The sequence below is a fragment of the Tachypleus tridentatus genome, chromosome 8 (assembly GCF_004210375.1).
Source record: "Tachypleus tridentatus isolate NWPU-2018 chromosome 8, ASM421037v1, whole genome shotgun sequence".
Classification (NCBI taxonomy): domain Eukaryota; kingdom Metazoa; phylum Arthropoda; class Merostomata; order Xiphosura; family Limulidae; genus Tachypleus; species Tachypleus tridentatus.
In genome coordinates, this window is record NC_134832.1 from 94,547,657 (window position 1) to 94,574,814 (window position 27,158).

Sequence of the window (27,158 nt, forward strand, 5' to 3'; positions counted from 1 at the left end):
ACAAATATGGTATTATTGTTAATATTACTTCTCCAATATATTGTCAGTCCAACCATGAACACTCAATTAATGACTGCAATCACAATACTGTTAAGAATCTTTACCTCATCCTTGGTTCTATATAAAAATCATCTGTTTTTATGCATAACAACAGTGAATGAAACACTGTCATAGCAACATATGATTTTACTGGAATAAAGGAATTGTGACACTCTAGTAACAGCAACTCTGAGGCTGACTCTGAAAGAACAAAATTCATTGCTTTTTTACTTTAAACACTGAGGTTAGTAGTGAACTGAATACCTCAACAGCAAGTGCTAATCCTTTCCCCATAGTTTCAAGTTGATCCAACATCAGGTACAACACTCCTTGCCAATCTATTGTCACTGCTTCCTGTTCAAGAAGTTCATCAACATGAACAACACTATATAACATAATTACAGCACAAAAATAAAGACTGATACCAATGAAAAATAAATACTTTAGATCTATCATTCTTTCTATTCAACGTTTCTTGTTATCTGGCAATTTTATATATAAATGACTAGATGCACAGCAGTTATAATAATCAATTCAGGTTAATTATGCCACCTAAGACTTATAGTTCCTACACATAAAAACTAATGGCTAGAAATTGGGTTGATGCAAAGCACCAATGCCATTCATATGGGATCAAAAGGTTCTCAATGTAGATTCATTCAGTTTCACTACAATGGATGACTAGGACAAGTGACACATGTACCTGTAAAATTGAGTGTTTGAGTGAGGGCTGTGGTAATTTCTTTATATAATTCCATTTCCAAGTTTTTTCTTCCTCTTGAAATGGCCTCATATGGATGAGATCCAAGATGCAGCCTGCACCTTTTTGAAGTAGCATTACAGCACACCTAAATAAAAGTATTGAGAAATTAATATAAAGTTGTTTCATTTGAAGCAAGAGTACCAAATGAGTTATAACTCTTTTTTCAATAGTTATATTTCTTATCATGAAGTACAGTTTTAGTTACTCTTAGTTAGAGAATGATGACATGAATTTTTATACTGGCATATTATACACGAAATATTGTTCAGTTTATGGAACCTATTAACAAATTAATGTTTAAGTCTATCACACACCTCTACTGATTGTTTTAAAACATATTCGTTGTACTTGCATTTAAGTTTAACAAACAATTAGTTTGTACAGAAAACATCTAAATTAATGCTACTTCTTTTTCTTTATATCTTTACACTTAGATAAAAACAATGAACTGATTAACATATCACAGAGTCAAAACATGTACAGTGGAAAAGAGACAAGCCATTCTGAACTTTTCATGATGAAGAAATATCCCGTAAACAATGACTAACAGGAGGGCACACTCAAGTTAGATACCAAGCTCCATATAAATTTTACCTAAAATGATTGCGTCATTGTCACTTAGAAATAATCTGAAAACATATTCATTCTGCTCAAATTAAGAATATTTCAATCGAATGTCATTCAGTTAATACAACTTTACTGGTGAAGAATGATATAAGAATCACTAAAAACCATACAACTAAAAAGTTTTTTTGATTGAAGAGTTGCAAAAAACTATTTTCATTACAAAAATATTATTCTTAACAACACATGAAAGTACATGACTAGATATATTATTTATATCATGAGTCAATTTCAATAATAAGTTTGAGGGCGGAAGATAAAAAATCTTATAATTTGGTACCTTATCACATCCAACTGACAACAAGGCTTGCATGAATGATGTTATTTTGTAATGAAATAAAAAGTAGAGATCCACTTGGTTTTTACCAAGTGACACTATTTACAAGTTGTAATTCCCAAGTGTCTTTCACATGATGAAAACAATGTATATTGCAATAACTTCATTATAATTACTATATTTTGTAAAATCATAATAGAATGCAAATGCATGGACTTACCCTTCATGTTTGTGCAAGACAGCCAAACCTAGAGGGGTATTTCCATTTTTATCCTTCAAATCCAATGTTTTCATCCTCTACAACAAACAAATAAGTGCTTCTTCACACAACCAGACATCTTATAAAATTGCATAATGACAAGTTATAAATTCAAATCAAATGATGTGGATAATTTTAATTTAAAATCTTATGTAAAAATATAACACAACAAACACAACCATTCCCTCACAAGTAAAAATACCACTAGCCTGAGAAAGATGCATGCAGGAAATTGTGGCTCCACGAACAGCAGCTAAATGCAATGGTGTTTGTCCACTGTTATCTGCTAGGTCAACAGGACAAGTTCCCATTGTCCTGGTGAGCAAATCTACCAATTCAATCGGGTCTGAATGGGAAAAATCATTTTCTCTAAAGAAGAAATATATTGTTTTAAGATATTATGATATAATAGCATATATTATATGAATATCCTATATAAAGAAAACACAAAAAAAAACTTACACCTTTGCTTATTCTAAAATTTCAGAAAGAAAAATCTTAACCCTTCAAATGCAGTTGCAAGCCTTTAGATAACCAGTCAGTTCATAAAGACTTAAAACACCTGACCTGTTTCCTTTGTTTCAAACTATTTAAGTGAAATTTTTAATAGAAATATTATTGTTACAAAACTATGCACAAGTAGACTTATACATTATTAATTTTTTACCTAGAAATTTTAACAAAGGCATAGTGGAGCGGAATTCTCCCAAGTATGTCAGGAATACAAGTTTTGGCTCCTCTTTGTAGTAAGTAGTCCTGGATATCTAATGCCACATCTGTACCTCCTGTATGGCTGTTTACTGACAGGTGAAGAGGTGTCCTGAGATTAGTGTTGGGGGCATTGATATTGGCCCCTGCTTCAAGAACATTTTTTACAATTTCTACATCTATTAAAATAAAATAAACAGAAAAAAGAAGAGTTGGAATAGTCTCAGAATTGCAAAAATTCATGAACAATACACTTAAAATGAACCTCAACACAAGAATAAATGTATATGAAATAAACAACAATGATTATGTGCACACATGATTATATATTTTACTTTTTACTTGTACCAGATGTCCAAAGTAATCTTTCGATTGAAATAATATTAAACAACATATTTAAAGATCACATGGGTTTTCAGTATATTTTGCTTGTTAGTTTAGCTATGGTTCGAATAACAATAAGCAACTTAAAATGAAAGAGTTATGATATGGTATTTTATAGTTAAATTTTGCTTGTGAAATAGATTAACTAATTCAATGGTAGTGATAATATTATAGAGAATCTTTAAACATAAGCATTTCACAACATAATGGGTTTCTAATAGGTTTTACTTACTGTTTTTACTTAACCTGATCTAATATTCTGAATAACATCAAATAATGTTAAAATAAGCCTCGACTAAGAGTTTTTGTAGCTTATTTGTCCAACAACAGATTTCCTCATTAGAAAGTGAAAAGACAGGGCAATGTTTTACCAACCAAACATTACTTAAGCTATTGACTGACACAGAATATTAGCACAGAAATAATTTTTTTTGTAGAAGAGTTATGAAAAAACTCAACATTTTTTTTCTTGAGCTCTCAAGTTTGACTAAGCTGAGTTATTCAAACACTGAAGTTAAAATATAAAGAGCCATTCAAAGCAGTTGTTTATCAAATCAAATACTGGTAATTAAAATATATGAATGTCATATAGTAGCCAAAGGAATGTTTAGGATCCTGAGGGTCAAATCCACAGACTTACATCAAAATTGGCATAAACATGTAAGAGATTGCTCAAAACAATATCTACATTTCAATTTGAAATATTTCATAATGATAAATCACAAGGTTTTGGGAGCTCTGAGAATTACTGCATGAAGTCAACTGAAAATTGAGATGTAAATAACTGGTCAAAGAAGGTGAACATCATGAGTAATTTACTTGTAAAAGTATAACTTAATTTATAGTTATTTATACACACTGTATTATTTATATGAAGTAATCAGAGATGTTTATGTGATATTTTCAAGTAAAATAGCAGAGTGAATAAAACAGGTTTACTTCACTGTGGGAGTTTCAACAAGATTTATTAGAAAGGAAATCTGAGTTGTGATAAAATTAAATGAATCTGTGAAGAGAAATAAATATATTGTATGACAGTGTGCAACACAGAATGAAATATTCTTTATTGAAACAAAACAACAGTGTATGCATTTTACCTATGTTTTACCAACATAGCCTGTTGTGGTACAATAACCACATTGTACAATGTGGTACAATAAATATATTGTATGACAGTGTGCAACACAGAATGAAATATTCTTTATTGAAACAAAACAACAGTGTATGCATTTTACCTATGGATGATGTACAGTCACCTTTAGTGAAAAGGTAGATTGATCAGACTGACACTATCAACTGAAAAGTTATTTTAGGTTAACTAACTCACTCAAAATTTTGTTCCAAAGTGACTAAAACCCATGTTATTTAGTTAAATTAGTAAGGTCAAGCTTGCCAAAACTGAATAATGTGACCCATGTTTCTGGTTATTCCCAACTGAAAATAAGTAAGGTTGTAGCCTTAAGCTATCAACCTGACCTACAATCAGAGGATATTGCTATCCATTTCCATGCTCAATGTACAGCAATGGGCAAATCAGAATTATCTCAATGGAATTACAAAAAAAGCAGCTGGAGTTAAAGAAACTTAATAACTTTCATGACCATGAGTGATGTGAAAACTACATTTATTTAGAATATTTAAAACAAGTTTGGAAAATTTACACATTAATATAACGAGATAGAAAATACATGATTGGTTAGCATATAATATTTATATGTTATGTTTGCAAAAAAAAACGTTTCCAATAACTTGAGGATATTACAAGTACCAACTGTGCCAGTGGAACTACATTACAAATATCACCTGAAACAGGTATGTCAACAATGTAATGAAGAGCAGTGTTTCCATCCTTGGGGTTAATGGCAGTGACATCAGCCTTCTGTTGAACTAATAGTGGCACAAGTTTTGAAAAATTCTTGTTCCTATTTGAATACACAATAAATGAAATAAAGAAAAACAATTTCAAGTAAATCACAAAAAAGACAAAAAATATATTAAAGGCACATTTACATATTTTCCAGCAAAAATGGAAAAAACAAAACAAAAAACTATTTCTTGCATCGTTTCTTAATAATCAAAGCTTGCTTCAAATCTGTATGGTATGTTCTTCCTTTTCACTGAAATTCATGAAAGAGCATTATAAAGTTCAAAATACATCATTCAAAATGGGAATTTTGATAGTTTGAGAACTTCTAGGCAGTAGATCTTCCCTCTTCAATTAGTATTCACAGTTGCTTAAACTTTTAATACCACAAATTTCATTTTTAGTTAAATACAGTATAAAATGTAGTTAGAAGCAAAACAGTCATTAGATGAGACTTCAAACAACTGAGTAAAGTTTTATCAATGATAAATTAAGTCAACACATTACCGTGCTGCTAAGAGAAGGGGTGTTAGACTTTCTTCTTCTTTATTCAAAGGGATATTAACATCTGCACCAGCTTTAATCTATAAAAGGAAACAACAACAAAATATTTCATTAACAAATACTCAAATATTATGGAAATTCACCAACAACAATTAACTGAAACATGCACTGTAAATCAGTTGTTAATAATATTAAATATAAATTTTATTGCATACTCAAGAATACTGCATACAAGTACCATTATGAGAGAACCAGCTCATTTGAAGAGTTATGGAAAGACTTGAGACAGAATTACAATTTACACATAACTGCTTTAAAATTTTTAATGAGTTAATTAAAAATACTTCACAAGAAGCATATACAGGCTAATGTGATTTTCCATCATATTTTTAGGTCTTCTTTTTCTTTTTACTTTAACTACTCCACTCTCAGAGCTCAACACAAATGCCAAAATTATTACTAGGTAACTTAACAAGTCACGACAATAAACTTAAACAAACAGTTGCAAAGTACAATAAAAACAAAGTTAAACAATTTCTGAAACCTCAGCAATTGGTTTTATATCAGAATATAACATTATATCAATAAATGTTATACATATTTCTCATAAATTTTGTATGTAAAAGTGAAAAAAATATAATTACATTTTCAATACAATTAACTTTGATGTACAAGAAAATCCTTCTGCTTTGGTGGCCAAAAAACCTTGTAATGTTATGCCACATTTATAAATAAATAGAATACTACAATTATATCTAGAAAATACAAAATATATAGTGTTTGTGAAAATTTGAAAGACCAATTGACAAAACAAAGAATATAAGATGAGATTAATAAAATACAATATATTATTAGAATAACTGAAGACTAATATGATAATGTTTTATCAATAATAATAAGAAAGTTTCCAAACTATTATAGAACATATTAAAAAAAAAATCAGAATTTTGGCTTATAATACTTAAAATGCTGGCTAAAGGAATGTATAAAGAAAATTATCATATCATTCATAAAGGTTATTTTTACCCACCAAAGCCTCAGCTGCTTCATAGTTATCAGCAATGATGGCCATCACAAGAGGTGTCCTGCCTTCTGCATCCTTCACATTAATAGGTGGCTGGTGTGCTAATAAAAGTTCTGTGGCCTGTCCAGTCTTACACATTGCAGCCAAATGTAGTGCTGAACAAACAGCTATAAGTAAAAGTTTAAAAACTTCAGTTGATACAAGTGGCTTCTCGTGTGCACTCATCTCACTTTAATGCTAGTTGTCCAATGTATGCAAACTGTCAGTTGACAGTTTTATTACTCAGCATTTAAAAATTATGAATGTAAAATTTGTTTAAATATAGTTATCTCATGTTTGGAAGCTTTCAGTTTAGTTTCATTAACCAGTGAATGAAATCTTCTGATGCATGTACAATCGATATTTTGTGATAACATTGAATGTTAGAGTGAAAATGGTGGAAAGTTTAAAAGTAATGACATTGGAATATTTAAATATTCATGCCATCTAAAATGCATTATTTACATTTGTGTTTACTCTAAGTTAACTAATAATAGTAATATACTAAACTTAAGAGCAAACATAACTGTCTGAAAAGTGTGAATTAACCAGTTATCTATCACATGTATTTGTTATTTATTTTGGATTATTTTTAATAGACAAAGTTGATTTTTTTAAACTACGCATATGATACTTTTTGTATTATATTCTGCTATCTAAATAACATTTACATTTGAGTTAGTATGAATGAGAAGGTCAAAGTTGATGTTAACATGATTAGAAAATAATTTACCTTGATCAAACTCTTCAGCAGTTACTGCAACAGATGCTTCTTTGTGCTTACACATTTGAAACTAGTTTAACTGAAACATGTAAAACATTACAGCATGGCCTAAAAGACTCTGTCACAATATGCTTGTATGTATTTTAAATACTGATAGAGCCAGTTGTGTGACTAGGTCTCTAGCAGCTTTTCGTTTACTGCCTGTGACAATGTTTTTTTAATAATTACAATGACATATCTAAAAATAAATGTATGTTTAAAGAAAAGTTTATTTTATATTTTTAATAACCTCTGTACTCTGATAATGGAAATACACTACATGATTAAATTCAATTTATTTAATTTTTTGCATTGTTGAAACTCATGACACGATGTACTTTGATATTGATGATATTCCTAAATAACGATATATACTGTTATATACAAAATGACAACATTACACATTTCTGTGGCATCATCTATGTTTGTTCACCTAAAGGGATCATATTCAGCTTCCCACTTTCTCCTCCAGATGTAGAAAAACTGTTTATAATTGGTATATTAAGTTGTTTTGTTCCAATGTATGGTGGTTAAGACAAACTAAGAAATTATTCAGTTTGATAAAAATATGTCGATAATGGAGGAATAATTTAGATCAGGTAAATTTTTTGGAGAGATTTAAGAGGAGTTTACAAATCAGGCAAAGTTTTATTGGAGTATTTACCAACTAAGAAATAATACCAGTAATCATATCTTTGTCTTCAGACTAGTTGTTTGAAACTGTAACAGGACTGGATGTGTCTGGATGTGGTGTTCAAACGAATTTACTGGTTTGCTGTGATGACAGGTTTTTGGTATATTAATCTTCTACGAGAGAGTCAAGCAAATTGAAATTGTCTTGTTGATAAAAATGAAGGTGGAAATACTTTTTTTTTGGGGGGGGGGAAGAGAAAAAGATCTTTATTGAGGTTATTCCATACTTAGATGAAAGTTTGCCATAAAAAGTTCTTTGGATAATAAAGTAGTTAGCTGATCCAAGTTTGTGAATAACAACTGCATATAGTTGCTCTAAAGCATAATAAGAGAAGCCCCAGTAAACAACATGTGGTGGAAGTACAGTATAAATTAGAGCACAGAAAATATCACTAATTGTCAGAAGTAAGTTGATATGATGTAGAAAATCCATGTGAAATTCTGTAAAAATAGCTGGAGGATGACATATTAAAGTGATGTCTCTGAAGTCACGCCAGGGTTTGAATAATCAATATGTTTGACAGCAGTTGCTGGTTGAAGAAGAAGGTCATTTTTACAAAGTCAGTAAGTAGAACCACCTATATAGTGAGGTATAAAACTTTTGCTGCATACGGTCAACATTCAAAAACACTGAAAATGACATGGGTATTCCACATGATTGATAGGGATTTCCTTGTTTTATGTCCATTATTGCTCTTTGGCCAAATATTTTTGCAGCAGTACAACAGACTAATTACAAACAGGATCTCAATATTATAAAGCTGCCTAGTTCTGGAACATAAACTTACAGTTGTGGTTACTATACAGCTAATGTTATTAGCATTGTTCTCTTGACTAAACAAAAATGGCTAGCCTATGCTCTAGAAATATAATAAATGTAAGTCTAACCCCTGCAGCATATCAGACAAACAAATATACTCTCCCACCACCACATTTTCTTCTTGCATCTGTATCAATCTAAAAGCAATCTTTTGGGTGGGGTATCTAGCTACAGAGATAGCTGCAAAATTCTTACAAATAATATTTTCGAAAAAGCAATAACTGGCTAACACAAAAATTATATTCGAATAAGTTATCAAATTTTCAATTCAAAATAAGACTGGTAAAATTTTGATGTTTACTGACCTACTCCTCTCTGATTTTCTTTAACCAATGCTGAGACGTCAGAGCAAAGGTCTTCAAGCAGAAACTGAAAAAAATAAAAATTTAAAACCTTTACTGATCTCATCAAAATAAATATTTCACACAATAAAATAAAATTACCAATTACCAGTAAAAACGTTTTCATTGGTAACTAAAATATCCACTTACTTTTAATATACAACTAAGTAGGTAAAAAATGAAGGTTTAATTGTTAGAAATTCTTATAAATCATGTTTTAATATTATAAGACAAGCCACTAACACATAACTTTGCCTCTTTTATATCCCAAAAAGTCTTTTAAATATGGTTACTAAAAATAAACAGTAAAGAACATACATATTTTCTGTTGAAATATTATTATTGTTTGTTTGTTTGTTTTGAATTTCGCAAAAAGCTACTCGAGGGCTATCTGTGCTAGCTGTCCCTAATTTAGCAGTGTGAGACTAGAGGAAAGGCAGCTTGTCATCACCACCCACTGCCAACTCTTGGGCTACTCTTTTACCAATGAATAGTGGGATTGACCGTCACATTATAACGCCCCCACGGCTGAAAGAGCGAGCATGTTTGGCGTGATGGGGATACGAACCAGCGATCCTCAGATTACGAGTCCCACGCCTTAACGTGCTTGGCCATGCAAATATTATTATAACCTGCAGTTATATGAAGAGATGAATATTACTGACAAAAATATAGAATTCAGTTTAGTGTTATGTGTAGCCATGACCAACAGTTTATCAACATGAATTGTTAGAATAGATTTATGTGAATAAAATTTATTTAACAAGAACTAAGTCACACAGTTTATATATCATTAATTCAAAACAAAGCAGTATAAAAGTTTGTGCTTTTAAGATATGGAAAACAGTTAAAATAATGTTGAATGTTGCAACAAATACAAACTTGCAGATTTTTTTGTGTTACAATTACTAATTATAAGGATTTCTTCTGTGAATTGTAAAAAAATAAGTGCATTGAAACAGCTAAGTCTGGAGCATAAGTAAATGATTGTTATCATTAGTGTTAGTTGATATAATCTGACATCTACAGTTAATATTTATAGAGCTAAAAATTTGGGAGGTGACCAAATAAAACAAAGGGAAAGATGACTCCAGTGCCAAAAATAATTACCACCAGGTGGGAACTGATCATGAAATCTGCACAAAAAATATAATAACAGTGTTCAATTTTATCACCATTCATGTAATAACATACATCTCAACAACACTGTATAGTACTTGGTGTCATATATTTTGCACCTTTCAAAGAAGTAAGCATGTCATGGTAAATTAGTGAACCAAAATGGATCCATAACCAAAAATCAACAAGTGTGAGATTTGGAGACCATGCATGTATACTTAGTATGTCTCTTCGATGTCTTGATAGTCTACGTAGTGTGGGGTGAGATATTATTTTTAGTTTCACAAAGATAGTTTTATTAAATATTGTTTCACATAAGAGAAAAAAAATTATAACATTTTACAAAATGGATCCACAGCATTCTATTTCACAAATCTAATATTTATGGGTTCTCAACAGATATGAGGCAAATCCAATTCACACTGTGTCCTCTCATCATGCAACTGTAATTGCACAAAGGCATGTGGGCTCTCTCCTCAGGTTAGATAGTTATGAGTGCTGATCTGGTCACACAGTGAAAAATATGCATCATCAGGCTACAAGATGTAATTGAGACATGAGTTGCTGCTAACTGCTGATGATGCAAGGAACCAGAGTGATAAACCTAATGATTCATGTACATCATCTTTCAACAGTTAAAGTGTTCTGTAACCTTTAGTTATACAGTCTCAGCATTTTACTAATAGTCTTTCAGAGTATTGATTATAGGAGTCTGGTGTGCTTGGAAGGAGTTCAATGGTAATATATAACCTGTAATTATACATTCTCAGTCTTTTATTAATAACAAAGTTCCAGACTGTTGTAGGAGTCTAGCATCTTTTGCAACAGTTCACGGTTAGTTTGTATCTTTTAAGGATGAGTGTAAGGGTGTTGGGCTATAGTCATCTCAACACAGATGTCCAAAGAGGAAGTAGAAGAGGTGGGTTCTCCTAAAGTCACTGCAAAAGTGAAACCCATGGTTCAGCTGGCAAACCTAAGGCTACTGATAGAACATGTCAAAGATAGATCAAATCACTGGCAGAACCCTTTGCAATAGATGAATCGGCAGGTAGGCATAAAAGCACACTCCAATCCAGTCCTGACTAAATACTTCTACTGCCAATGTCAGAGGAAAAAGTATCAGAGACAAGAATGCCAGTAGTTGATTGGTCTACTGAGTAAAAAAAAAATAATAAAAAAAATCAAGATCTGCATCCAGAATTGAACACAATCCAATGAGAACCTCCTTAAGAATCATCTACACTATTGGAAGACCACAGAAGTCAAGATCATCAACCTGCTACTACATTAATCATCTCCTGAGAAAGGTAGGCTAACAGGATGATATGATAGGAGAGGGCCCAGTACAGTAGGTCCAACATTCAGAAACAAAGAGATGTGAAGGGAGTGCTACCTTGAAGAGTAATGTAATGTACCAATGTGTAATTGTTGGAGTGAAGTTTGATGACTGTGCTCCTCTATACTACTGGACCTTGTGACTTTGCATTTTCAACAGCAAGCTATTCTAAACATTGATGTGGATAGATTCCTCTTCTACTGTTCATAAGCCCCAGAATTCATGAAATTTAATATATTCTCCCCCACCCCTAAAGCAAGGTATCTGTGAAAAAATAGATCTCTGGACTAGATAGTGGTTAAAAAATACCTATCATAGTCTTGTTTCGATCTCACCACCATACAAGATGTAAATGCTATTCCTGAATAAGACCACTGTGGAATGAAGATGGCTGCTGGTCACATACAGACTACTGATAAAATCTTATATATGTCTGTCCCAAAGGGATGAGGGAATTGTAATCACATCCCTAAAGAGAGAAAAAAATATCCATGTAGTGGAAAAATGAGACTTCCATGAGTGAGATACTGCTACTTTCATAGTGTGGGGCTGGAAGAGAGTCAATCTAGATTGATTGAGAAATGGTTTGAATAAGACACCCAGATGGACAACATGTTGTGTTGGTTCTGGTAAGAACTCCTGTTTCAGTTGCTTCAGAATACAGTATCTGAGTGTGACATTCTAACAACTTACAAGATGGAGACAGCAGTAGATAAGCTTCCATGTAAAGAAGTGTGCACAAGATCAGAGAATCGAGTTGATAAGAAAAAAAGACTCATACGATGCAGTAAAACACATATGGTACCAATGCCATTTGTAACTAGAATGGTACTGAAACAGGCCTATTGTCTGAGAATCTAATTAGGTGTGTTTGAGTCATAAAACTTAAGTTGCAATAAGTTGATGACAGAAGAACTAAGTGTGTACCCTCATCCAGAAAGGTGCTGATTCAAGGATCCAAAATATTACACACTCTATTTATCTAATAAAGAAAAGAATCTGATGGTGGTTGATCCAAAGAAGCCTCTTGAGAAGTTAATATAGTAAAGAAAGTAGCTGGAAAAAAGTGAATCTAATTCTCAGCAAAATCTTCTGTAAGTCCTGCCTGTACCCCCTCTGTAGAGACACCTCCAGACCACATCTAAATCTCCAACACTCCTGATAAGATCACAAACAACCTCCTACAAGAGCAACCTACCAAATTCCTGTGAAATATTACATATCAGAAGTGGGACTGTATAAATTTGAATAACTTCCATGCTGGATACATTAACATGGGACTTTATGCTGCGTATTAGTTTATTTATTTTTTTTCGAAAGAGAAAATATTTAGCATGAGGAACTAAGAATAGTTGAAAATGGCACAACCATAATTAACTGTCAAAGTTTCACCAACTGTTGTACAACAGAGAAACCTGTTAATGAACACATTGTCAAAAAAAAGTGATAATATTAAATGAATGAGATGCCTACGTAAAGCACCAATATAGAGGGTGTACTGATGGTAGGTGGAAAGTTCTGCAAGACAGATATTGCCATGTGCAAATTAGTGGGAAATATAAAGACTGAAGCAAGCAAGACCAATGCTTAGATAGGTAAAGAAAAAAATCCTAGCAAACAAGTAATAGCTATAAGTGGGAGAAGAGACATGAATATTTTGGAAAATAAGTTCTTGTATAGAAAAGTAAGAGAGAAAAACCATCAATTTTGTTGTGTACCTAAGTACTGTGCAAAATTTAAACCAATTTTACATTTCATTTTTCATAACAAATTCACTGAAAATTATATATTTAAAATTTTCTCATTCTATGCTTCAACTAGCACAGTCAAAGCACTTGTTAATAATTAGATAGGTGTATAATTTTTCCACCCATTAAAATAAGATGAAACAAGTAGTATGATACTTACATTTAATTACAATATGTAAAAAAAGTCTTTACACTATATATATTATATATATATATATTGTATCTTAAATACTATACAGTTCTCTTCTTGTTTAAAAGTCCATTAAGACCAATTCAACTACTTTTGAATTCAGCTGACAACCCAACTATTTACCTCTATTCTCATCCTAAACACTATCAGCATATAAATCACTTATTCCTTTTCTTCTTTTTTTTTTTTTTTGTCACAACAGCATCAATGTACTGTGAGTTACAGAAGTTGTTTCCTTAACTTCTAATACAATATCTATCTGCTTTTTTGTATTTAGGCCGATGATCTACTTTCATATACAGGCCAACTTCCTAATAATCAGATGTTTTTGTCAAAATTCAAACAGACATGCTCAATTGCTTTAGAACACCCTTTTATAGACAAATTATTCTCCTAAAACATAAGAAAACTGTTAATCTTGCTTTGACGTGTCAACTATTGGGTTACTTACTCCTACAAGGGTTAACTTTATGTTTTTCTAACTTTTCTCTGAGCAAAACTCTTTTCCCCTCATCTTTACTTTTCATTCTCTTCTTACTCTCTGGTATTTCCTTTGGTTACTGCTAGTTATATGTCTTGCTTAGGCATTCTAGAAATCTTTGTAGCCTCGACATCAATAACTTGCAAATACAGCATATAATAATTGTCTGCTTTTAATTCTCTTATTATACAAAAAAAACAAACATTTATGAAATAGTCTTTCCTAAATAAAATAATAATATCTAAACTAAACAATTTTTTATATCTGACAAAACTCCTTTCAAAAGAAATTAATAAGTCTTCTCATATAGTCACTGTTCCTTCCAATCAACCACCACTGGTTTCATGATGAACTGGGTATTTTTTAACTTGCCAGTTTTACTCTCTCTATGGACTTTCACATACTGTTCTGCCAGCTCGGTCATCTCTCTAAATCTTTTGGTGCTCTCTACTTCAGAAAAAGTGACATGTCAGTTAAACATATGACCATGAACTGTTCTTGTATTAGTAGATCTGCCAATCCCATAAAACTATTTTCACACTTGGCCATGTCAGTCCATTTGGTGAAGTATCACTACAGACATGCTATAAACAAAAATACACTTTCTCCAGCATAAGGTTTGACTTCTCTGAGCATCCAACAAAAACATTCTTCATTGAGTCTATAATATTTCAGTAAAGCCACTTTTAACTTGTCATAGTCCAAGACATATTTTGATATCATGCCTGCAAACACTTGTTGGTCTTTTTTTGTGAGAAGTGGGCTGACACAAAGTGCCCAGTCACATTTGTCCCAATTCTGACTTTGGGAGAATCTTTCATATCTCTCTAGGAATGCATCCATGTCATCTTTCTGTTCACTAAACTTGGGCAGCTTGGATTGCCTGACCCTGACTTCATTGCCATAGATGAGTCATTCTTCTTTCAGTTCGGTGAGTTTTGCAATTTCCAATTGTGCTCTTATTATCTGTTTCTAGTCTCTATTCTCTCTCTTTTCCTTCTTTCTCAATTTGTACTATTATCCTTTTTTTACTTCCAGTCTTTCCTTTTTCTTATTTTCTTTCCTTTCCTTTTCATCTTTTAGTCTTTCTCTTTCCCTTTCTTCTTTTAGGTTTTATTTCTCTCTTATCTATGTAAGATCTTCTCTCTTCAGTTCTTGTTGTTTAACAAACTCTCATAATTCATTCCTTAACTTAAGATGATCTCCAATGTCTATTCATTTATCAAAATTTAACATGGTTATATAGTGTGATTATTCTCTCCACACTATTTGTACTATTAATATCTCATCTGGTTGTCACATTAAAATGTGTTAATTCATAATTTTATCAAATATAGTCCATACTTAATGAAGCTTTAACTATTGTTAGGTTTAAGACAAGTCCTTAAATTGCTGTTTACCACTGTATAAGCCTGGCTGTTGCTCACAAATCACAAGGAACTTACTTTTTAATAATATATATAGTAACTTAAATATACGAGTGTGTTAGGCTAAGAATTAGGTGTCTGTGACTTGGTGATAAATTCGACAATAAATCTTGTTTTAAGATAATATTTTCAAAACAAATTAAATGTATGTACAAAACCTTTTTACACTATGTATATCATAGTTGTATTTTTAATACTATACAGTTTACTTTTTCTTGTTTAAAAGTCCACTTAGTCCAATTCAACTGTTTTAAAATTCAGTTGACAAGTTCCACTATTTTCCTCTGTTTTTACCTTAAAACACTATTAGTGTATAATTCAGTTATTCCTTTTCTTCTCTCTATTTTTTTTTCTTTTATCACAATGGTAACAGTAGATTGTGAGTTACTTCAGTTGTTTCTTGAACTTCCAATATGCATCTACTTTTTGTATATAGCCTTATTTCCAAATAATTGTATGCTTTTTGTGAAACTCCATACAGGATGGTTAAATTGCTTTAGGTCATAAATTTGTAGGCTGAAAACATTCTAATCAGTCTACTGACAGCAACAGTTAGACACCAGGGGCACAGATCCTGGGGGGATGGGGGTATACATCCCCCCTTCATTTTAGGTGGGGATATGGTGCATACAATCATCCCCCCTACAGTTTGGTCTGTTGAATTGTTTTATTGCATCACAGGCCTACAAATTGTGTGTTTGTTCTTGTGATTCTCATGTTCTTACCAATCAAATTACATAATTAGGCCTAGATGTAGGCTTTTTCAGTAGCTGAAATGTATATCTTTAATAAAAGCATGCTTCTAAGCTTTTTGATCTAAGTGATAGTTCGTAAGTATCAGCCAGTAGGCCTAAGTATACATGCAAGTATCATGGCAGCAAGATTACTCTGTGATTGCATGTTTACAGCTTTCAGGTTCACGTAATCAGAGATTACCAATTTGCAAATTGAACAGTCCACATACGTAGTTGCAAAAATCACAGGTTTTGTCTATTTTGAAAATGAACATACACCTTGCTATCTAAATGTGCACATTCACATACACAAGTTACAGTGTTAATAAAGACTTAACTGTTATTAGGCTTAAGACAAGTGGATCTGTGATTAGACTTTTTTATATTTTTCTAGAAATCCTGTATTCAAAGAAGTATTGTTGTAAATGTTTGGAGGTTTCTGCTACTTTCTAATGAATGTCTGCAAGAGTGAAAGATATTTCATTGCCACATATACTGTTACAATTACCCACAGAAACTATAACTACCATAATATGTGTGTATGATATAAAATTCAAAACTGCTAGGCTAAAATCACTGTATAAACTCTTAACAGTACAACAGTTAGTTTATAAAAAAAACCCTTGATTATGTTATTTTTTATAGGTTATGCACTCTGATCCACGAATTTGTGATAAATGTCTAATGAAACTTACTTTGATAAAATGAAGAAGTCGTTCAACAGATTGAGGACTTTTCTAAATAAAAAAATAAAAAAATAGCTGACTTTAAAATATAAAAACATGTTTTCCAATTACAGTGAACTATTTTTAAGTTCTATTAAATAAATTAAAGAACATAAAAATCATTATAACACATCTCAATGCAAGTGTGTTAAAAATAAAATTCCAACTATTTCTTTACACAAAAATAGCACCAAACAAGTAAAAAGAAAGCTTAAAGTTATATAAAAACAATGAAGGCAACTTACTGTTGTCTTCAAAGACCACAAGGCTTCTAACAAAGGGGTACGACAATTTCTGTTGTACTTTGTAGCCATCTGGCATAGAAGTTCAAGTGGGGAATAGCTGGATAAACCACTTTCCTAAAATACATTTGTAAGAAATATTAACGATATTAAAAGAACAAATAATTTAGGTAAAAAAATAAACACAACAACAATGATAAATTACAACATTTTTTTTGGATGGTAGACTTTCCCTCTTAAAGGATGATTTGTAAAAGATCTTTATATTAAAAAAACAAATAACTTGGATAAAAAAAACCAACAACACTGATAAATCACAACGCAAAAGACATTTCTTCTTAAGGTGTACGTATGTATGTTTTCTTATAGCAAAGCCATATTGGGGCTCTCTGTTGAGCCCACTGAGGAAAACTGAACCCCTGATTTTAGCATTGTAAATTCGTATACTCACTGCTGTACTAGCACGGGGCCCTTCTTAAAAAATGATTTGAGAATATAAACAAGAATAAGGTGTTAAAGTTGGTTAAAGTGATTTTCAGTATCCTGCCTAACCAATGGATCCCAAAATTTTTTGTGCCTATGGCAAACTAGGAAAATAATGCTAACTTTGTGAGACACTCATCTGACCCAGCACCCGAGAAGAGGACATGAGAGTGTCACCATGCATATGGGAATTCCTTATTTAGTCTACTTTGATGCCCTGTGTTAAGATAATAAGGTCACGTTGGCCTAAATAAACTTGATTATTCTACATGGTCAAGAAAAAGCAAACTTGATATCATGCATTTAAAACCTTTTGTGGAACACCTAGAATAACTTCACAGCACAATGTTTGGGAACCACTGTACCTAAACAATAAAAAAGAATCCAAGGATTGACAACATTTTATATAAGGTCATCATTTTAGTAACAAATGAAAATTTAATACAGAAAATGCATCATCATTTCTAAAAATTAATTGTGTAACAGATTTATCGATGTATATTTATTTTAGTGCTTACGCTTGTTTCTGTATAGTTTTTGTTTTGCCTGTGACATATCAGGTCACTCCATAAGTAATGTCCGAAAATTTAATACAGAAAATGCTTCATCATTTCTGTCTTTGTAGAAGGCTTTCGTGACTTAAATATGTAGTTTAATGTGTATAAAAATGTTCAGACAAAGAATAGAAACTAACTCAACTCCACTTTTTCAAATCATTAATCAAATATACCCTTATGAAGATGGATGTGTCTGAGAAGCACATTAGGCATATAATGCTTTGAGTTTTAAAAAGGCAATAATGAGCAGAAAGTACACGAAACATTCAAAGTGTTTATGGTGTGGAATCTTTCAATGAAATACAACATCGAAGTTCAGATCAGGTGACTACAGCATAAGTTATGCACCACATTCAGGTCATCCTGTTGAGTTTAATGATGACTTGCTGCTGGTTGCACTTGATGAAAACTGTGTTGTAACAGTTGAAGAATTAGCACAGAAACTTAATTCAACCCATTCAATATTTCATCATCTTTTGCAACAGCTTGGAAAGATGTCAAATCTTGGGAAATGGGTCCCCCATGATTAAACAGAAGCCAACCTTAGAGCAAGAGTGGACATTCACACTTTTCTATACTCTTGTGAATGTAACTCATCTTTTTTGGACAGGTTAGTGACTGGAAATGGAAAAAATGAACATTTTATAAAAATGTTAAGTGTCACAGACAATGGCTCAGTGCAAGTAAACTGGCCAAAGCATAGCCCAAAATGGACCTCCACCCAAGGAGTCTTGTTAAGTGTTTGGTAGAATATTGTTGGCATGATCCACTTTGAGTTGCTGCCACTTAATGTAATGATTACATCAGACTTGTATTGTTAACAGTTAGAGAGTTTGAATGTTTCACTGAAAGAAAATGGGCCTGCTTTGATCAATCATAAAGGTATTGTGTTACACCAGGATATAGGATAATGTACAGCCCCATACAGCAACGATCACACCTGCAAAGATTGAAGAGCTAGACTGGGAAAAACTTCCACATCCTCCTTATTCTACAGACCTTGTCCCATCTGATTATCATCTATTCTGAAGTTTGCAAAACTATCTTGATAGAAAAGAGCTTGAAACACATAAAGATGTCAAAACTACCCTTTCTACATTCTTCTCCTCCAAACCCTAAGAATTTTATACAAGTGGCATTCAGAAGCTTGTGAATCATTGACATGAAGTAATTACTAATAATGGAACGTACAATATTTATTAAATAACATTAAAAGAATTTGAAATCCTTTCTCTTTTTCTGAACCTAAAATTGGACATTACTTAAATGATGACCTGAGAGATTTTTCTAGAACTTATAAGCATAGCTGTAGCTAAATTACATATGACTCAAAATAAGCACACTTTTGTTTTTCCAAATGCTAAAATCAAAAGCAGAGAAAATAATATAAATAAAAATAAATAAAATAATCTGTCTTTAACCCTTTTCCATCAGTATCATAAAAAACACAAGAACTCCAGTGGTAAAGGATGCATGTGCAATAATACATATGGTAACTCTTGAGCTTTTTTAACCCTATATATTTATTTTGCCATGGGTATCCTTATTCTACATATGATACATGGTTTCAGCATCTTACATTCAAAATTTCATTAAACTACCTTTCATTTATGTTATACCAATTAAAATAGCAAAATATTAGATACTAATCCATATTTTAATAGTATATGAGTTTTAACTTCTTTGTTTTACATGGTAATATTGAAAAAAAACTCTGAATTTATAATAGTGTGGCACATTTTGTCTTAGGTTTTTCATCTTCCCTATTCCATCCATCTACCTTAAAAAAAAGTACAAAATAAATTGTAAGTTACTCTGTAAGATCATCATTGCTCAGATAAACCATATTTTCAATAGTCTTTAATTTTGTTTGGTTACAGAGCTATCAAAGAAAAAAATCAGCTCCCTCTTGCCACACCTACCTGTCACATTCTGTCTTTCATAATTTGTTAACAGTTCTCTCTTATGTTTAAATTAAATAACCAATTATATAATGTATAACCTATAAAAAGTCAAGGTTTTCATCTATTAGATGACATATTGTACAATGTTATATTACAAACAGTTAAATGTCAATTTTATTCAAGAGTACCAACCCTGTTTCCATAAGAAAACTAACAACTAGCTTGAATGAAATTGTGTCAAATATTAGAAAGCCAGAAAAATGTTGAGGTAAGGGAATTTGTCTACCTTTTGTACGTTATTGGTCTATAATGTTTGGTGCAATATTTAATTAAATGAAAATTATTAAATGCAATAAAACAATTAGGGTAAACTCTCTTTAATAATCAAGAACAAGAACAAAAAGATTGGTTAAATATTTTATTTCTTTTTGTTCATGTTTGTTCTTTATACACAACTATAAAAGTAACTAAAATATAGAAATAAGGTTCCTTTGAGGTTAGTTAAGATTAGATTAGGTAAAATAAATAATAATAATATTATAATCAAAATATTTCACAAGGCACACACAGAAGCAGCTTGTAGTAGCTCATGAGTAATGTAATTCATTAGGATAACATGAGTTGCATGTTCCCCAAGTGATTTATAACTTATAATGGCATGGATATTAGTTAGATATGGTTCAAAGGTCAATAGAACAATAAGATTTAATACAGATTGATTTATACTGTTAAAAATTTAGAGCTACTTTTTGGTAGTTACAAGATCAATTTAATTGACTGGTTCAATTTTGAGACAGGGTAAAGAAAATAACAGATAAACTATAAATTTTGATGAAAAACAAATCCATTTGAGATGCATTTAAGAAGTTTTAGGGATCACATAAAGGAAAGTTGAGACTTTTGAGATGAAAAAAGTATTTTTAGTTTTATCATGAAATTTACTTTGCACACAAAAGTATTCATGCAAAAAATACTTACTTTATTAAATATACTCCATTAAAAGTATGATTTTTGGATGTAAAAGGCTTATTAACTGAAAGACTGCCAAACTTTGTGAAGATATATATACTATATTGAATGTTATATGCATTAAATCTAAATATACCTTAAAGGAGTACAAAGATGTCATGTCGTTGGTCAAATCAAACAAGCCAATACCGAGAAAGATAACATATTCTCACAAAAACTGGTAAGATTTTGATTAAAATTATAAATATCATCTACATAAAGAATGATGTTACTTTAGCTTTCTTCTTACTGGTATCCTTTACTTGCATGAAACAATGTTTTGATGTCTTACATTCAAAATTTTTTAAATTACTATTTATTTATGTTATACTAATTAGTATAGCATGAAATCTTAGCTAATTATCTATATTTTAATAGTATACAAGATTTAAGTTCTTATTTCTTCAAAACAACTTTTAAAAACATTTACCCTAGTGTGATACAAATTACATATTTTCTCTAGACATCTTATCAATTATTTTACCACCCCTTCAAGAAGTAGGAAATTAAATGTAAATTAGTCACTATAAAATCATAAGTGCTCAGACAAACAATAATTTTTATATCCTTCTGTTTTGTTTGGTTATAGAGCTACCAAATAGAAAACCTGACCCCTCCTGCCATATCCTCACTTTCAAGATTTGTTACAATTGTCATACATTTAATTATACAATACAATTACCTATAACCAATGGAAAATAAAGGTTTTCATCTATCAAATGTTGTATTGTATAACATTGTGTTGAACAGACAATTAATCAATTTTACTCAGAGTACAAGCTTCATTTCTGTAAAAAAGTTAATGACTAACTTAGAAAGTGAGACAAACTTTGAGAGTTAGGAGAAATTGTCTATTTTTTGTATTTTATTATTCTATATTACTTGGTGGATTATTTAATGCATTAATACCATTAGTACAAAAAAAATAAAGTGTCACTGATAATTCACTGTGACAGATAAAAAGACTGGTTAAGTACCTTATTTCTTGTTCATGTTTATTCTTTCTTTATTATTTAAAAAGTAACTAAAATGTAAAAATATGGATCTTTTTAGGACAGTTAAGATTAGACTAGATAAACTAAATAATAGTAATAACATAATAAAAATGTTTCACGAGGCAAGCACAAGACTTGCTTGTAAATAGCTCAAGGATAACATAACTAATAGCATAACATGAGCTGCGTGCATCCCCAATTGATTTGTAACTTATAATGGCTAGGACAGTAGTTAGACAAGATTCATAGAGCAACGAAAGAGTCAATAAAACAATAAAATTTAATTACAAGTAGATGCATAGTGTTATAAGCTTAAAGCTAATTAGGATAAATGAATGTAATTTCATGTTAAAATCTGAAATAATTCTAGAAAGAAAAAAAGGTAATTTAGATTTATTTTAATTTTTTCTGTTGATTACGAGGTTGATCAAATTGACCAATCTCACATAGAGATAGGGCACAGCAAATAACAGATAAAATATAAGGTTTTACTAAAAATTTTTTTCAAATGTATTTAAGAGGTTTTAGGTATTACACAAATGAAATTTGAGATGAAGAAAAGTATTTTTAACTTTAAAATGGAAATGATTTTTCACACAGACTGTTTAAAACAAATACTCAATATATTCATGGACAAATCTTTATTTTATTGAAAATATTTCAATAAAAAATATGATTTTTTTTTCTAAGTGTAAGACACATAATTTTAGCTAAAAGACTGTCAATATGCAAAATTTTAAGAAAATACATTTACTAATTTTAATGTTATGGCATGAAACCGATAACAAGCACAAAACAGATAAGAGTTTGGTCCCTGGGACAGAATCTATGATCAGAGAGTAACTATAGAAATATTTTGCTTCATCTTACAGTTTTCATATTTTATTTCCATCACCTCTAGAACCTTCTAAATGAATAACAAAAGTTTTTAATATAAATTCTTATATTTCCTCTACCATATGATCAACATTCAGTGCAATAACATATTGAAAATTAGGAAATAGAAAAATGTACATGACTTTTAATTTTTTTGAAGAATATCTGAAATGATCTTTTGGTTATATACATAATTTGAGTCTTTTCCTTTTCACAAATAATTAATTTTCAATATTTTATTTTACTTTCCTGTTCTCTGTTGTTTATTATTCATCTTGACACAAGCCAATGATGATCTTGAGATATATTGCAGTATCTCTGGCAGAGATGTGCAAATTGTCTTGCAGTTGTATATTATTGTAAGCCTTGAGAACCAAAACAAAGTTTCAGACATATTTAAAAAATGTTTAAGCCTTTCAAATATGCATTTCTTAACATAAATAATGCATGATTAACTAAAATATGAAAAGTGAAACATAAATACAATCTATCTGTCTCTCTAATTATAATTAGGTAAAAAAACGACACAAGTGCTATCATGGACAAAGTATCCAACAATACCATTGGCAGTTACATCTAACTGATAGCAACAAGTGTGAAACAATTTCAAAATAATTATTCTTGTATTATAGCATAAAATGAGCTCTTTCTAATGGTTATAAACATGTGTATCAAATAAGTACATATGGTTTGTAAATCTGAAGGCTAAGTATAAAAGGTATGTGTACCACTTAATAGGGGAGAGAAAAAGTTACTTCTTCTGGAAAAAATAAATAAAAAATTTAGCCAAATAACTTTGGAATAAATGTATAAATAGTGCAGTAAATATGATTTCGTCTGGAAATACATTTACAGACACTACAGTCTGACTGAAGTGTGAGATTCTGAAAGTTCAGATTTATGAGAACTTATTAAAACAAAAAATGAAGTTTAAGTATTTTAAAGTTTTTTTTTAAATACAGAAATCAAAATTTAGATAACACAAAATGTCAATTCTAACATTCACTGAAATACATTGCTAGCAAAATTGTGTACTTAAATCTTGAATGAAATTCAGCCATCAGTGTAGAAAGAGGTGCCCACTGTAGTAGGGTTAAAAACAATAAAACCTAATATTAACCAGCAATCAGATGTAAAATTACATTTATTTTAATTTCTCCGAATTAATAGCTTATTTGTGTTGCCTAGCAAGACTGTATCATTCTTAATACTACAACGGTTCCATTGCTCAATTGGATTCACCTGACGATGCTATGCAAACCTAGTAAAGCATGTTATTTTTTTAAAACCAAGTTTTTAAAAATGTATAACTTGCTTTATCCATAAACAACTTTAATTTTTGTGTTGCAAGTTTTTTCTTTAATTTATCTTTTATTTAAAGTTTGTTTAATGAAAAAACAGAACACATTTACTGTGCTAAAAATTACTCTAAAAGTAGAAATGTTTTGTCTGTTTGTTGTTTAATGATTAAACACTAGGATACTCACTGCATTGAGAAACGTTTTCAGCAATGGTAAAACATCTTTGACTAAAGCCTGCTGGATAAATGAATGTAGTAACGTATCTCCAACTGCATCTTCCTCTAATGTCAATTCACATCCATGGTCAAAAAATTCTTTTACTAAAACAAGGCATCCCTGAAAACCATTTTAAAAGAAAATTTAATAATAACTGAAATCCTAACTAAATCACTACTTTGGGTTAATTTATTTTTAACAAATCTCAGAGGTCAACATCTGTCTTTAGTTCACAATTAATTATTACATTTTCAAATTAAAACTTCCATTATGAGAAGGAAAATACAAGTGAGCTTTTAAACCACTTCTGAGAGATTAGAACACAATTTTTTTAAGACACCTAAGAAAAACAATGATATTTTCACATAATATACCTAAATAATGTCCATAAAAATAAATTTTAAAAGTGAGCAAAAAAAATAAATGAGACTTGAATAAAATTGTTTCAGCTGAATCAGGCCTAATTCCTGGTCTCCAAACCTTACATTATTATTTTAGTCATAATTATAACTACACTTTTATTTCTTAACAAAATGTATTTTGATTTTATGCATCATGTTTTATGCTTTAAGGTTTCTAATCAGGCACCTACTGATAACACAGTCAACCCAGCATATGAAGTCAGCAGAGCTGGAAAACACTTCTTCAAAAGATTCAAACAGTTGAATAAAATTCCAGAGGAAACCAAAACTGAGTGGACAGCATACCACTATCCAGGATTTCTATCATGAAGACCCAGGTATGAATCCTGTTCACTACCACCACAAATACAGGATTTCTCTGAAGACAGCAGCAGACTAGCAGCCAGAAAATATGATTACACTAGTTGGTAATCATTGTATCTGGTAATATTTCCATAAATATTTCAGTGATATTAATTAATATTCTTCCTTGGTTTTATGTCACACCATTGACAGTTTGTGACAAACTTCTCAAAGCCAACAGCACCTCTATTGGCTTTCAAGAAAGTGAAAGTGCACTTTGTATGAAGGGAAGACTACAAGCAGGTATTCTGTTCCTTTAAGTTTGCTTTAGTGGATGCTTAAGTGCTAACTTATTCCCATCATGCCCATGAGTTTTTCTTAGATACCGAAGTCAGTGGAAATGGAAGTAAAGCAATATTATCACAAGTGCATGATTGAGTAGACGATATATTCACATAAGCTAGTCATATGCTTAAGGCTACTGAATGCAGATACTGTATGGTGACAAAAAGAGCTATTTGTAGTGGTCACTTCGTGAAACACTATCACCACTACTTTTATGTTGTACAAGGTTTACCATGTGGATGGACAATGCTTCTCTTAAATGGTTAGTAAATTTTATAAATCTGGAATGGATGATACCACAATTTTAAAAGCATAAAAATTTTTAATAGTTCATTGAATGAGTATGAAACATGGAAATGTGGATGGATAATCATACCATATGGTGAGATCTTGTTTGTTTGTGGAATGTGAGAGTTAAAACTGTAGCTGTTTTACCCATAGTGAAAGTCTACCATAAAGTAGATGACTCCATCACAGGATGGATACCAAAGTTAATGCTTCATGAGCTCTGAGATAAGAAACTGAATGACCTTCACATAATTTGGATACTCCTTGCTTCCCAGTAGGGTTAAGTCAAGCAGGTACTAGCAGCAGAGTGGAACATAGAGACACAACCTGTGACATATTTGTGAGAAGTTACAAGTAAAAGAATATGTGCTATGTCACTGTTGCTAGTTTGTAAGGCATGGTGCTCCAACAGTACTGTAGTTGTTCTCTGCAGCTAGAAATGCTCTGGACTTTGCATAACACATAATGTTCAGCACAAATGTGAATGTTGTGCATGGTGTGTCACCCAGAAAAAAACACTGGATGAAAATGGTAAATTCTAAAGAGAATAGTTGGACAATCTCTGCAGAGGGTGGCCTTGGATGTAGATCATCCACTCTCAAAAACTGCAAGAGACATTGCTACATACTCACTGTTATTGACTACTTTATTAAGTCGCTAAATCTTATCCATTTGTTGGTACATATGGACCAGGAACTTCAATACTCAACTGTCTGTTGAGGTGAGTAAAATGTTAGATGTGGTGAAGAATCAATTTTCACTTTATCATCTATAATCTGATGGCTTAACAGAATATTTGCAAAGTTTGTCAATTCCAAAAGAGCTGATTTGGAAAAATAACTGCCATATGTAATAATAATGCATAATAGGGATCAACAGACACGTTTGGATTGGAAATGTTACTTCCTTTAGATCTGTTGCACAGTCTTCTAACAAAAGGAAAAGCCCTACAGTGTCCCCAAGAGCATCTGGAGGGACTAAGATAAAAAATGGTCAATGATCTTGAATTTGTTCAACAACAGCTTTGATGTAACAGTGCAATGACTTAGCGTGGTTGTGATACATGCCAGTTGCACAGCAACTTCAATCCATCTGGATTGGCCCATATCTGATACTCCTCTAACAAGCTGGTCTTTTAATATGTGAGTTAAAGTAGATGCTAAGCATGAGAAAGCATATGTAACACATTGAAAAGTTGCATTCATACATCAGAGATGAGCTCTTAGTGTACTGGCTTGACCTGGAGTCACACAAGAAAACTGATGACTCAGGGGACTGCTTGCTAATCAAAAGTTAAAAGTTATTATTTTGTGCAACTAATGACTGAAAGGAAATAGTATTCCATACTTTCTGGTAGTTATCCAACAGAATGTATGA

The 27,158-nt window shown here is 31.3% G+C and overlaps 1 protein-coding gene across 1 annotated transcript in view; it reads right to left on the reverse strand.

Annotated features, from left to right (window-relative positions):
* Positions 1 to 27,158, reverse strand: part of LOC143223966 (poly [ADP-ribose] polymerase tankyrase-like) — a 177,741-nt gene that overhangs the window by 47,319 nt on the left and 103,264 nt on the right. The window contains 12 exon segments of the mRNA XM_076452436.1: positions 304 to 393; positions 743 to 887; positions 1,924 to 2,000; positions 2,172 to 2,331; positions 2,630 to 2,849; positions 4,858 to 4,976; positions 5,426 to 5,502; positions 6,453 to 6,613; positions 9,067 to 9,130; positions 16,833 to 16,874; positions 17,108 to 17,221; positions 24,415 to 24,564. Of these exon segments, the coding sequence (XP_076308551.1) occupies positions 304 to 393; positions 743 to 887; positions 1,924 to 2,000; positions 2,172 to 2,331; positions 2,630 to 2,849; positions 4,858 to 4,976; positions 5,426 to 5,502; positions 6,453 to 6,613; positions 9,067 to 9,130; positions 16,833 to 16,874; positions 17,108 to 17,221; positions 24,415 to 24,564 (1,419 nt within the window).